The sequence below is a fragment of the Thamnophis elegans genome, chromosome 1, assembly GCF_009769535.1.
Source record: "Thamnophis elegans isolate rThaEle1 chromosome 1, rThaEle1.pri, whole genome shotgun sequence".
Taxonomy (NCBI): domain Eukaryota; kingdom Metazoa; phylum Chordata; class Lepidosauria; order Squamata; family Colubridae; genus Thamnophis; species Thamnophis elegans.
The window spans coordinates 152,658,758-152,673,975 of NC_045541.1; the positions used below are offsets into that span (position 1 = coordinate 152,658,758).

General features: G+C 39.5%; 1 protein-coding gene and 1 long non-coding RNA gene across 3 annotated transcripts in view; both read right to left on the reverse strand.

Annotated features, from left to right (window-relative positions):
* Positions 1-7,412, reverse strand: part of MTHFD1 (methylenetetrahydrofolate dehydrogenase, cyclohydrolase and formyltetrahydrofolate synthetase 1) — a 73,492-nt gene extending 66,080 nt beyond the window's left edge. For both annotated transcript variants that reach the window (XR_004256867.1, XM_032235432.1), the window contains exon 1: positions 7,305-7,412. Coding sequence is in view for 1 of the 2 variants with exons in the window: in XM_032235432.1 (XP_032091323.1) it covers positions 7,305-7,345 (41 nt within the window). In the remaining variant the exon portion in view is untranslated. The remainder of the gene's footprint in view (positions 1-7,304) is intronic.
* LOC116520939 lies at positions 884-2,922 on the reverse strand. Its single transcript, XR_004256868.1, has 2 exons — positions 1,279-2,922; positions 884-1,188 (listed from the first exon to the last, which is right to left on the reverse strand). It is a non-coding gene; the product is annotated as an uncharacterized LOC116520939 (long non-coding RNA).
* Positions 7,413-15,218: the final 7,806 nt, after the last annotated feature.

Below are 15,218 nucleotides of genomic sequence, written 5' to 3' on the forward strand. Positions count from 1 at the left end.
TAGTTTATTGATTATGTGTCATCAAACCAGTTTCAACTCTTACTGACCAAATAGATTTAGTAATTTCCACTGGATAAAAGAGCTGAGTAGCATGGACATCTGTTTTATCAGTTAATATTTCACCAAATCCCACTCCACGAATTCCATCACATCCATTTCAGCTTGCTAAGAGCTAATTCCCAGCTACTTCTAATATTGGTAGTCCACAACTCACAACTGTTCATTTAGTGATTGTTGAAAGTTACGACAGCACTGAGAAAAGTGACTTATGACCATTTTTCACACCTACGACCATTGCAGGATCCCCATGATCACGTGATCAAAGTTTGAATGTTTGGCAACTGGTTCATATTTACAACAGTTGTGGTGTCCCAGAGTTACATGATCACCTTTTGCGACCTTCTAACAAGCAAAGTCAATGGGGAGGCCAGATTCACTTAACAAACATGTTACTCACAACTGCAGTGATTCATTTAACAGCCATGGCAAGAAAGGTGGTAAAGTGGGGCAAAACTCACTTAACAAATGTCTTGTCAGCAGAAAGTTTGGGCTTCATTGTGGTCATAAGTCGAGGATCATAAAATAGTTTTTGTTACCCAAATGTTTTTTTTCTCATATGTACTAAATAGCAACATTTCTGTTACTGCCTTCTGCTTCATAAATGTAAAGCGATTTTAAAATGAAGTCCTAAGGGCCTGATGAAATTAATTTGCCAATCAAGCAAATTAATTTAACATCCCTAATTTATGTTCCCAAATGAACAGAAAGGGAAAGAGTATGAGATTTTCGCCACAGAATCCCTGTAAGTGGCAAATAAAAAACTGTTTAGTTATTTAAATATGTAGACTTTAGTTTAAGAAGTCCAGATTCACAATGAAATAAATGTAGTTAATGCCATTTTGCCCAATGGGTTTATTACATCTTAAACTCCTAATTTAAATAATTTATTACACTGCAATTATTATTCTTTTCTTCTTATAAGAATATTAACGAGTTCAGTGATGGGATTCACACACCGCAGTAAGCCACAATAGGTTAGTTTAATTTCAGTTTAGCAAATTGTTTGAACATAGCCAATATGATTGATGAAGAGGGGACCCCAAAACTTTCTGACCACTGGACACTTTTAGAATTTTGAATTCTCTTCCAAATAATTGCTGAGCATCTTGCATGGTTTTCCTGAGGCATCTAAGAAGTTAAAAATGAGAAATTAACAATTCTAGCTGCCATTCTCTCCAGTTCTCCTCTTTTAGGATAATCCCTCCTGACTCTGCTTACCTTTGTTCTTTTCCTGGGCAGATAGGCTCCCATCCAAACTAAGCAATGCTTACAAGCCACTTATCATTTTCATGTTCTAAAAAAACTCTATGGTGCCCATAAGAGATCTTGAAAATAGAGGTTGGCTGGCACTAATAGTGCCAGATTCCCTCCCTAACGTAAAAAGGAAAGAAAAAAAAATTAACTGGGATAGGGAGCCTGGTGGGCACGGGGCTTAGGTTACTATAGTATCTTGCAATCTATATACTACTACTATTTCTTGTTTGATTGCAATCTTCAATTGGACACAATGGTGTATCACTGGGCAACAATTTTTGAATCAACATTCCTCAAATGGGGTAACTTACAGAAATGTGTCCCAAATTTGAGACCCACAGCAAATTTGGGGCTGCTTCAAGTATTGCCACATTGCTGCAATCACATGTGATTTCCAGCGCTTCCTGCCAGTTTCCTACAGCCAACATCATTGGAAAAGTTTTATTTAGGTAATGAAAAATCTCTCAAAGACCCAATACTCTTTGTGTTGTGTAGTTTTCTATAATAAAGAGCATCATAGATATCTTTTTCTGTTAAAGTATGCCAGAATGCAGCCAAATGCGGCTTATTGAAAAACCGGTGGCTAAACAAATCATGATTTAGCACAATCTGTGACTTAAAACAATGCTGCTTGAAGATTGCCCAGTGAGTTCTGGGGCTGAGAAAGGATTTGCTCTCCACTCATCCCAAGCTCAAGAACAAAGTAATCCACTATTCCACAATAGCTGAAATTTATTCTGTTTTTTCCAATATGGGCCGTGTTAAATGTTTGCAACAGCTTTCAATTCCAAAGGTCAGTAAGAGAGCAGATTCTGCTTCAAGTGCCAATTCAGCTAGAAAGGAAAATTCCATGCAACATGTAAAGAACCGAAAATTTCCCTTGAATTTCACAAATAGCCTAGTCATACGTACTGTTAAGTGCTGTTTAATCAGTTGCATATGAGCCTTATGAATTCTAAACTCGTGATATCCTACCACAAAAAATTTGGGAGGGATAGATATATCAGTATCTACATCCCTCCCTTTATGAAATCTATCTGAAACATTCTCACACAGTAACTTTTCCAATTCTGTTGTTCTTCAACACCCTCTTGAGGTCTAAAAGAAGGAGAATATTTATTTTTATTCTCCAGCTTCCTCTTTTAGGTTCAACTCCCAAATCAACACAATTTGGAAACTTTAAAAACAGCTACTAAGTTGTAGCCTGGCAACATAGACAGTTCAGAAATGTTTGTCATAATAAAACAGCTTCTCTTTGGGGTGCAACCAGTCATTTCTTGCAACAAACTAACACAGCTGCATTTCTTGGATTTGTCAATAATTTACTGGTCACTCTTTTCCCCCACAGTAGGGATGGGCCATATAAAGCCTCCAGAGATACCGAACATACTTTCATAAACTTCAGGCAACAGAACCAGTGAGTTAGAATGAAGAAGCTATAGTCCAACAGAGGAGCATATGTGATGTTTTCACCCTACAATTCCTATGACAAAAACAGCTGGATTTGATGCAACATCGAGCAATATTAAAGTTCTATTGATTATAGCAATAGCAATAGCAGTTAGACTTATATACCGCTTCATAGGGCTTTCAGCCCTCTCTATGCGGTTTACAGAGTCAGCAAATTGCCCCCAACAACAATCCAGGTCCTCATTTTACCCACCTCAGAAGGATGGAAGGCTGAGTCAACCCTGAGCTCGTGAGATTTGAACAGCCGAACTGCAGAACTGCAGTCAGCTGAAGTAGCCTGCAGTGCTGCATTTAACCACTGCGCCACCTTGGCTCTATATGTCTGATCTATGAAAGCCCATTCAAACAAATAAGGCAACAGACTAATGGTTTCCTATTAGTCAACTGATTATGGACTGATTTGGCCTAATCAAAATATTCCAAAGAATAGTTTAAGGTTAGGGTTACCCCTGGTTTAGCACAATAGATGGACTCAATCTTATTTTCCAGTAATCTAATAATGGAAAACAATAGGAGTTCCTATAATTGATGCATTCTGGGAAACAGAATCCCAATTTATAGGATTGTGAGCATACCTGGAATGCTGAGAGTATGTTATTTGCAACCTTACTGGAGTTACCCACTTTACTAGAAGGCAAAATGCACCATTTTTCAGTTTCTGAGAATGTTCTTTATTAGTCCAATTTATCTTTGTTTTTTCAATGAAAAGGCAAGCATGCTTCTACACAAAGCACTGAACTGCATTGAACCCATCATCTTTTGTTTTCTAAGAAAATCTCTGACAGTATGCATGTGGCTGGTGGGGCATCCAGTTTTGAATGAATTAATGAATCTACAAGGGAGCCAGGTAAGGAAAAGGAAAGATCATGGACTATGAATTATTTGTAAAAATAATGAAGGTAGAATATAAACAAACAAACAAATAAATAAGAGCAGCAAAGAGCATCACATTGGCATGTACACTTATATTATAAAGGTAATTCCATTTTCAATTATACTGAAATGAGATAACTTTATAGATTTTTTACCAACTGTGCAAAACTGTAGTCCTTATATGTCTTATGTAAGATAGGGAAAAAAACGTGAAAACTCGGTAATCCTATCGGTAGTCAAAATCCAAGAAACCCTAAAGTAGCAGAGTTGGTTTTCTTAACACTATTTCTGGTTGTGTGCAGAAATTGTGCTGCATGAAATGATAAAGCTTCTCTTGATATATTTCTAAGTGTGATTTATTTAAAACAAAACTGGGACCTTTGCCAACCAGACACCTATACAGATTTTAAAAGCAGAGATCTGAAATTTGCAATCTTTCTGATGTTGCTGGTCTAAATTCTCTTGGCCCAAGCCAACGCAGCCAATAGACCTGGGAGTTCAACATCACATAAAGAAGTAAAGATTCTCTACCTCTGCATTAAAAAAGTGAATGGATTTCAAAAGTCAGCAAACATTTTGTATCATATGTATAATTTCAAGATCAAGATATAAAATGTTAATCAATCACAGAACTCTGAGTTCATAAGCAATAAGGAAGGATAGCAAATCAAAGATACCCTTCAGAAAAAGACTCGATAGGTTCCGCCTTCCCACGGTTTTAAAACTTAGTCCAAAGCTGGATGGATGTTCCCTCAAAATGGCACCTATGAGAATGATAGCACATGTGATGACCTCTCTTGATGCCCATGATTACATGGCTATCTAGGAATTAAGCACCATCTATATAGGAATTGATCTGGGCTGGAAAAGCTTCCATTAGTCTTTTGAAAACAATAAAAAATGATGCACCTACTATGTGTAGCTTTATTTAGAAGTGTGCTATTAAGAAATTTTGAGAGAATGCAGAAAACATACTCTTAAAAGTCCAATTTGTTTATATACATATCTGAGAGCCAGTCTGTGTAGTGGGTAACTGAGGAAGGAAGCTGGATGAACTAGTTCTGCCTTAGTCATGAGGTCAGCTGGGTGACCTTGAGCCAGTCTCCTCTCTCAGCCCTAGGAAGGAGGCAATGGCAAACTATTTCTGGAAGATCTTGCCAGGAACACTGCATGGACTTGTTCAGGCAGTCATCCAGGAATCGATGCTGACTTAAAGGCACAAAAACAAAACAACCTGCATACATACAGCAGCATATATTCTACCAGATTAAAAAAAAACAACTGTTCACATGCCCATTTGGTTTTTTTTGGCAAGAAAGCAGGAGAAGTTGCCATTATCTTCTTCCAGATGGTTTTTCAACTTCCAGTCCAGCCCATAGTCCTGGGATTTCCTGGTGCTCTCCCACCTAAATACTAACTTGTTTAGTGTAGCTTTTTTGACATCAAATAAAGTCTGCCCAGAATTGCTACCTGCAATGAGGTATCTACTCTCCGGTATATTCCTTTTGTTATTCAAAGATCAAGCATATCCCTGACATCCAACTTGGACAGCTGCAGCTTTCTTTTTTTTTAATTTATTTATTTGTTAAATTTGGACCTTGTTCTGCATTTTCTAGCAATTATAGTATGATAGGAAAGGGTCAAAATTCTGTAAACCTGAAAGTTTAGCACCATAGCAAAACCTATATAGGTTAACTCCTGCCAGAAGCTGCTTATGCAAGCAACCTCCCAACCGAATCCGTGTAATAGAACAAACTTGCACAATAATTAGATGTTCTCTTCCAAGGAACAGAGGAGGGGCACAATCACAATTTGGAATGAGAAAGTAGGCAATGCCTAACTGCCCAACCATTAAAGGCACAGGAACTGGTGAGAAAGAAAAAACAGGCCTGTTTCCACTACCTGGCAGGTCATCTGTCAGTTCATATCTCCTGTGCAAAACTTTCTAGATTTAGGGATAAGGTAATATTAAAAACTTGTGCTGTGATTTTCTATGAAACCCTTTCGCGCAACCAATCACAGTTGACAAGTCCCATCCTAGAAGAAACCCGCTCAGCTTCCAAACAGGAGGAAACAATTCTTCCAAGATGGCACCAATCACAAAGCACACACTTATACAAATTAAAAAAAAAACATGCTTACTTATTAGAACTCTAAGTTATATGCAAATCTAGGCATGATTTTTTACCAATTTTTCCTTTAATACCATGACACTTTCACTCCACCCCTTTCTTATTAGAGGTGGTGTGCCTTTAATACGAACTGGATGCAGTTTTCCCTAATACCAAGATTCAAGCGCCTGTTGAAATCTTGCCTCCCTTGCTGTGGTTAGGAGGTTCAGTTCTACCCCCAGGAGAGACAGGAGTAGCAAATTAGCTACCTTGTAATTTTAATGCTGCTTCAGTTACCTTTCATTCTAGGGCATTTTTACAGAGGGGGAAAAAAAGGAGGAATCTTTACAGAAGAAATTAGAGGCCTGAAGGCTAAAAGATATGAAGGGCGGTTGCAGGAATTGGGTATATTTAGTTTAATGAAAAGAAGGACTAGGGGTGACATGATAGCAGTGCTCCAATATCTCAGGGATTGCCACAAAGAGAGTCAAGCTATTCTCCAAAGCACCCAAAGGCAGGACAAGAAGCAATGAGTGGAAACTAATCAAGGAGAGAAGCAACTTAGAACTAAGGAGAAATTTCCTGAGAGTTAGAACAATTAATCAGTGGAACAACTTGCCTCCAGAAGTTGTGAATGCTCTAACACTGGAAGTTTTTAAGAAAATGTTGGACAACCATTTGTCTGAAATGGTATAGGGCTTCCTGCCTGAGCAAGAGGTTGGACTACTAGAAGACCTCCAAGGTCCCTTCCAACTCTTTTATTCTATTCTAAGTCACTTGTATAATCAAAGTGGCATATTGTAATTTTGATAGACCATATACTAGAGTAATGCATGACCACCTCTCCACACCCACAATTTTATCAAATGGCAACATACATCATTAATCCAAAGCAGGCTAGGTTGATACATCAACTTAAATGTGGTTGGCTAGTTTATGGTGCAGTGATTTGTGAGAACACAGCCAACTATGTGAGCGTCCTCTAACAAATTTCATGGCTAGGTGGGTGCTGGAATGACATGACACCCACAAAATGTGGCTAGTTGACTTAACTGTTCCATAGGGACAAATGTCTTAATGTGCCTTTGAGAAAGTCATCCACAAAATAATATTGTGAACAGATTTGGCTGTTGGATGAGCAAAACAGATAAAGCAGAGTTAATGCAAGTGCTGATCCCCACAGCCTCTTTTTGAGAAACATCTGCAGGCAATCTCATTGAATTCAATGGGATTTACCTCCAAGTAGAGATCAATATAAGATCCACACCGCGTTAGACTGGACTGTAAGGTTAGGATTCTTAGGATTTATTTTATTGTTCTGATAAGCATGTTCCTCATCATACCTACGCACTAGATAACAGCCCAGGTATACCCCACGTGTCATGTTTACTGTGCTGCCGCCCTGCCGAATGTGGAAAGTCTCCCGCTGCCCCCCTTTCCTTTCCTTTTTTTTTTTTTTTTGCAGAAAAAGATACACATATCAGCGTGAATCTCCATCCCCACAATCTGTGCACCGAGGCGATGGAGGGAACTTACGCGGAAACGGTTTTCCCACTGATGATCTCCGCGGAAGGCATGGCGAGTCTCCTGACAACAGCAGGTCTTGCGCTCAAAGAGGCTCCGATGGTGTCAGGAAGGAGTTCAAAAACCCCCGGGACCCTCCTCCTTCCGCGTGCTACCCACGTGGCTACAAACTTTGCACTGCACTCCCGGGGCGCGACTTTCCCTCGGACAGCCAACCCGGGACGCTCTCCGCGGTCCCCCCCCTCCCCGCCTTCCGCCAGGGGGAGGAGAAAGAGGAGGAGATGGACCCAGACTAGCAGGAACTCACTTCGCCGGCGCGCGCGCACACGAAGGTCCCGGTCCACCCCTTTCTACGAGCGATCCAGGAGGCGTCGTCCTCCCCCCAGTCGATTCCCGTCGCCTCCTGCTCCTCCTGAGTAGGTGGAGCGATCGTTCCCCTCGTGAAAAAGCGGGCTGAGGAAAAAGCCTAGGGAGGAGAAGCGGATTCTTCCTAGAAGGGTCTGTTTGTCTCTTGAGCCCCTTTTAACGTAGAAGTAAACGAGCTGGTTGCAGATGTTTTGGGGGGGGGGGCATCATTTGAAAGCGGACAGGCTTCAGTTCTTCGGGAGCAGATTGCATAAAATTTACCACTTGTGGGATCGGATTGCACAACTTGTTTTGAAGAAAAAGGACTTCAGAATTTCCCAGAATTCTGTCTGTCTGTCTATCTCTCTCCCCCACACTCTGTGTAGTGTGTCTGCTTGTGCCTGCCTGCGTAATCGTTATTTGAAAATACTAGGGAAAAGTTACCTTCACTTAAATAAAGCGTCCTTTGAGTTTAATTATTGATTTAATTACTGGTGATTGGTATGGATTTCTGTATATAACTTCCTTTGGCAATATCCCAGGAGGATGTACTGTAATGGCAAACATAGGCTTTGGTATTACAGTGCTCTTGCTGTTACAGTACAGTATGTATTTTAAATTACCCAGTCTAGTTTACAGCTCTCTGATTTCCTAATGGTCTCCCATTTTAAGCAGTAAGAAAAGCCAGGACTTTATGCTCTAGTAGTGGATAAGTGTTTGGACCAGGACTGGGCATAACCAGATTTGAATGCACTTAACTAAGGAATTTCACTGGGTGACTTTGAACAAACACACTCTCCGCCTAACCTGTCCCAGTATCAGTGGGGGTCAATTGAGCAAGATTGAAGCCCTCATTCTTTTCTCCAGGTGTGCAACAACACAAGTACAAAAGGAGCAAGTTTCCTTGATAGATGGTTGTCATTTTGTCTGTCTGACACACACATCCCACCCTGCTGCTGACCACCGGTCTTTTATGGGGATAAATGAAGAAAGAATAGAGCTATATGTAAATCACTTTCAGTTTCTTGAGACTAAGGATATTAATCAATTAAGCAGGTGGAACCCTATTCAAGAGTTTCATGATAAGTCAGGGTCCCTTAGATAGGCTTCTTTTAAGCAACTATTTGACATTTATTCATGATACAAGCAAGAGGAAAGTGCTGGGTATGAATCAACACTTGATAATTTGATAATAGTATCCATGGCAGTTGTCAAGTCTATCTGCATTGTAGGGTGGAAAACTGCTCACAGCAGCATAATTTGATGATGGCTGTTAAGTTTCTTCCTAAAAGCAATCAGGCTGCAATAGATCTGGACACATACAGGTAGCCTTCATCATATGACTCCAATTGAGTCCAAATTCAGCTAAGCAAATTCAGTGAGTTTTGCCCTATTTATGACTGTTGTTGCCACTGTTTTTAAGCGAATCACTGCAGTTGTTAAGTTAGTAACGGGGTTGTTAAGTGAATCTGGCTTCCTCACTGACTTTGCCTCTCAGAAGGTCACAAAATGTGATATATTACCCTAGGACCCTGCAACCATCATAATACATGCCAGTTGCCAAATATCCAAATGTTGATTATGTGACATGATGGGAATACTGCAACAATCATAAGTATGAGAAATGACCATAAATCACTTTTTTTCCAGTGCAGGGATAACTTCAAATGGTCACTAAACAAATGGTTTTAGGCTAAGGACTACCTCTACATCAGGGGTGTCAAAGCCCTGCGGGCTGGATCTGGATCACCGGATGCTTAGCTATAGCTTGTTGTGCCAGGCCATCCTGGAAACATTAAAGGACTGGCCTGCAGTGCCTCTGCAAGTGCTCCATTTCACTGTTAGGAGGTTGCAGGAGGCCGTCCAAGCCAAAAATAGAACTCACAAGGGCCACGTGTGGCCTTCTTGAGCTCTGTTTTCTCTGGCAGAGGATTGCAGGAGGCCATCCCAGCTGAAAATGGAGATAGGGAGCCTCTCTTCACTGGCAGAGTATTCGGGCTGCCACAGGCACCCCTGAAATGAGTTATATCAACCTGGCCATGCGCAACCTGGCCATGTCCCCCATAGTCGCCACTATCCCTGGCCCCCTGAAGTCAAACACAATCTTGATTTGGCCCTCAATGAAATCTGGTTTGACACCCTTGCTCTATATGTACCCTTGGCCTTTCAGTGGTTTCTATTGTCAATCCTTGATTGGACAATCTTCTACATCCCCTGAATGTTTTGCCCCCATTTCTATATTCTTATTTTCCTTGGTTGGGACTAATTAGTGGTTTGGGAGCTAGAAGCCTGTGTTTAAGAGGCTCCCAAATAGAAATGTAACAACTAAATCTTTTGCAGTGACAAAATACAAAATGGGGAAGGCTCCATCCTCATTTAGTTTGATGCTGAAACTCCTTAAGTAGAACCTAATAAGACAGAGTTTGTAAAATGTTCTCTCTTCTGCAAACAAGTATTTTCAGAATTCTAATATTGAAAGTTAGAATCTTTAGGGATCTTCCACAAAACCATAATGACTCCACAGGAAGGCCTTTAAACAGGTTTTAATAGCATGTAAACATAAGTGAAGTTATTCTACCAAATGAGAATAACTTATTTGGAGGATGGCAGATCTGTACCTTGGATCTACCATTTGTTATTCAGGTTTTCACCTTTCTCTTTAGAAACACAGTTCCTAAATGGCATTTTGGATATTTCAAACAGTATTTGAGGGGGGAAATAATGAATCAAAATTCACTTGGTTGATACTTGCACAGATGTTTTTTTCCCCTTTGCCTTCTGATACATTGTTTTTGGTTCTATCAATGACTGGAAGATTGTATCTTGTCTCTGATCAGAGAAATAAGCCTAGCCCATAAATATGGTAATGGTAATTGGGTTAACCAGGATTATTAAATAAACCCCAGTGTATCCATACAAATGTTAACAAAACTTTACTAATCACTGTGGCTGATATGATGCTACATATTAAAAAAAAACACCACAAGCCACCTAGTCATTTAACAAAATGTGTAAACCCATTAATAACTGATTTATATGGGAGGGAAAGATAATTTTCCTAGAGCTGTTGCCTTATAACTCCTATCCAGGCCAAACAGAATGGCCATTGACCATATGGATGATGAAAATAGCACTTGTAGACCAGAGGAGGTATTCAGCGGGTTCTGACCAATTCTGGAGAACCGGTAGCGAAAATTTTGAGTAGTTCGGCGAAATACCACCTCTGACTGGCCCCACCCCCATCTATTCTCTGCCTCCCGAGTCCCAGCTGATTGGGAGGAAATGGGGATTTTGCAGTATCCTTCCTCTGCCATGTCCACCAAGCCTCATCCACAGAACCGGTAGTAAAAATATTTGAATCCCACCACTGTTGCAGACCAGTAATCTGGGGAAAGCTGCTAGACAGCAATGATTATTGCAGAATTACACAAAACCCGTGCTTGCATATTTAAGTTAAGAAGTCTGCTTTATTAAACTCGTTATGAGGAAGAATTTGTTTTACTTGTTTCTGCTCATTCAGATCAGCTAAATAAACTAGGATGGGAAGCCTAAAACAGAGATACACTTAGAATCTTGGTCTTCTTATGCCTAACAAGGTCTACATAAGTAACTCATTGAAGTATTGATTTAAAGTTTGATAACACTGCCTTATTTCTTTGGAAAAGGATTAAAGCTTAAATATTATGTTGAGTTATTCACATTTTATTTTTTTCATCTGTTTATCAAAGTGAGATAAAAGAAAATAAACAGATGGTCTATGTGCACATCACAGTCTAATAAGCAAGGATTCCAGACCTAAATATAACAAAAATATTGGGCCAAAATGTTTGACTTCTGTGGATTAGTTGTACATGAATATAATATATTCATTGTGTATGAACGATAGATACAAATGCCATGCTTTGTCAGAAATCCATATCTGCCTCTCCCACTTTGCACCCTCAAATTATCTTTACAATGACTAGGCATGCAGCAAAGTATAATTATTTTACCTATGAGCATCTGAGGATAGCTGAATGAACAAAGCTATCTATTAATATCAAATGCATTTTAACAATTCAGGAACAATCTCAGGAGAGACTAAGTTTGAGGTCATCTTGACTCTTTTAAAGGGCTGGAAATGATTCAAAAAGAGCAGTTAAGTTTACAAATCGACATTTCAACAGGAAAGGAATATCAATAGTTGAGTAGCTGCTCTTTGACTGTAATAAACTTGATTTTATTTTATTTGAGTTAAGTTGGGTACTTGAAGGGCTGGTTACTTGTTTCTGCACTGCAGTATTTTACAGGTTGATTTAGAGTGATGATTGGATAGATTTAGTCCAACCTTATCCATCTAAATCACAGGTGTCAAACTCGCAGCATCATGTTGTCATCATGTGACATATGATGTTTTTTTCCCTTCGTGGAGGTGGGGTGGGCATGGCCTGCGTGTGATGCATCTGGCCCATGGACCCCCAGTTTGACATCCATTCTAAATTATTAAAGGGCAGGTTTGAGTATTTGAATAATTAGAAGTTTTCAGTTGAAATGGAGGTTTGTGTGCAATCTAGTTCTCAATGAAGAGTTAAGTAGTTTTGAGGCAACCTAAATTAGTTGGCTGAAAAGTGTTTATCAGTTACTGGATGGATATAGCCAAATATTCATAAATTATCGCTACAGACCATTTCAGGTGGAATGTTAAATCATAATTTATATTACAGACATGAGCCCAGGCAAAATTCTTCCTCCTTCACTGCAGACTCAGTGATGTTTACTTCAAAAGTTGTTATTCTGTTTCAAATTAACCACAGCAGGTTGTGTTTTCCAAAGACCCCAATTTCAGATAAGATGTTGACTTGTTACCCAACTATGTAACAGTATCACCCTCAAAGCAGTAATGGTATTCTATTCTCTTCACTACTGGTTTGGTAGCGGAAGTGTGCATCTGGGCATGCGCAGCCGCCACTTCCGGTTTGCCTGAATCAGTGGGGACTGGCAGCATACCACCTCTGCCTCAAGGTCTGTATGGCCTTGATCCTCCTGGTCTTCAGGAAGGAACTTAAGACCTGACACACCCAATAAGCTCTCCTACTTCTTCTGTGCTCACGCAGAGAAAGTCGTGTGCTTGGTCAAAATTTCAGGCTGATTCAAGTGCGCTGATTGTCCGACTGCCCTAAATTCCTCAGCTGTAAGTTATATTCTATTCATGAAAAAGCAAGTGCAAAGTCTCCCATGATACTAGAATCTAATATTGTGTCATCAAATAATGTCCTGATGCAACTGTGTTACGCTTTTGAGCAGTTTCTATCAACGCATACCTTTGGGTCAATAGCCAACATTATCAGTAGATTGTTGCAATCATTCGATTTAGGGATTCAGTCGCTAAACATTTGTTTTGTTTTTGCATAACATAAAAGAGGAAGAGGGACACAGCCAAGAAAAACAGAGGCAGAGCTCAATGTCTTTTTAAAAGCATTGATCCAATTGTTGGTTAACTTTTTGCTTCTTGATTTAATATTGGGACAGTGTTTAGCTGATTAATTGTGAAATAAAATTAATTAGAATTATTTTGATTATAGTAGTGTATTTTTTAAAATACAAGAATTTATAAAGTTGGGAGGCAGAGAGAATGCTTGGTCAGATATTAATGTTACCTTCCCATACCATAGAACCTTTTCCGTGGGCACAGAAGCCATTGCCCCAGTTCAATTCCACTGCATATGCTGCCAGCCAACTGGTCTTCGGGTCTCTGCCACGCAGGAGCAGGGTTGCGGGGCGCATATGGGGTGCACGCATGCACAGGGGGCCATGTGTGGGGTGTGCGTGCATGTGTGTGGGGATGCGTGCGGTGAGGGTGCATATGCAGGGGTGGGGCACATGCATGGGGGGCAGTGCACATTGCATTTTGGGGGTTCGGATATGTGCTTTGGGCACAGAAAAGGTTAGCTATCACTGCCATAGAAAATGGGGCTTTTACAAACATGGAAGAAATAGAAGCCTGTACAAGTAGTCCTTGACTTACCACCACAATTGAGCCCTGAATTTCTGTCGCTAAGTGAGAAATTTGTTAAGTACATTTTATCCCATTTTATAGCCTTTCTTGCCCGAGTTGTTAAGTTAATCATTGCAGTTGTTAAATTAGTACATGATTGTTAAGTGAATCTGATTCTGTACCAGCTGCAGTTTCTGCATATGATTCATACAGCCTCATGTACAGCACATTATAGTAGCCCAATTAGGAGAGTGTGTGGGCATAAGTAACCTTGGCCAGGAATGGGCACAACTGAAAGATGTGCAAAAGCTCTTCTAATCATGGCAGTCACCTGCTTTTCAAGAATAAGCCATGAGTCCAGGAGGTTTACACTCTCATTGTCTAACATCAACCCCTAGAACGAGAAGGAAATATAATTGGATAGCTATAAGGGAGACTCATGGGATGATTTCTACAACTAGAATGTAGCAAGTGAGGAATACATTATATTCAAAAGAAACAGAAGCAACAGAAAGGAAATGGTGTTGCAAAATATGCTAATAGTACATTTGATAGAGAGTCAGGGAATTCTGGGAGTTGAAGTCCACCAATCTTAGAAGTTGTTGAGATTGTGAAAGTTATAGAATTCAGGTGGGTTAAAGTAAACAGAAGAATGAAGAAAAATGGTTAGTACTGGTGAGTACTAATGCCCACCCAACTAAGTTGAAATATAAGTAATGATTTATGTTTTTCAAAGTAATTAATATAAAAAATTAATTAAAAAGTACAGATTTTATAAATAAATAAATAAATAAATAATATAAAACTTCATATCTTCCAAAAAGGCATGAAGTCATTTTGATTGGTGGAGGGGATTTTAATTATTCTAATATCCCCACAGGAGCAAATGTCTGCAAAGAATGTTCTTTCCAGAAAACTCCAAATTTGTATTGCGGGTAACATTCTGGATTAGCTGTTCTTAATCAGATGCTAGCCAATAAGGAAAACCCACTTAAGGAAGTGGAATTTAGCACAACATTGGGTGAAAAGAGCAATATCATATTCTTGATTTTAAAGGAAATTCAGCGTGAATATAGTTGAATGCATATTCTGCACTTCAAGAAAGCAGACATTAATAAACTCAGAGCAGTCATAAGTAGGAACCCATTGCAGGAGAAGTTAGTAAGGAAAGGAGTTCAAGTAACTCTAATAGCTAAGGAACTAATAAAATTAACAATCCCAGGAACAATTTCCAATTGAAGGAAAAAACAATATGGGACAGGAGATATATAGACTGATGGAACACGTATCTTGGAAGGTATCTGGGGAATCCTTAGTCCAATTCCCTACATATTTCTCAGTATTTAAAAAATAATAATAAGATATAGAAAGAGAGAGAGGCCATCAAAAAAGAATATATACAGATAATTGGAGCTGTAAAGATGTTCAGTAAAAATGACAGAATACTAACAGAATGAAACAGAGGAAAAAAAGGTTGACTTTTCAGAATGGTATAGAAAGTCTTTCACTGCACAGGGAAGAAAATTGTGCCTCCTGTCTTATTCCCAGAACTTTTAGGATTATTTTTGACCTTTTAGACAGGCATTGCGAACTTCTACCTTGCCTCT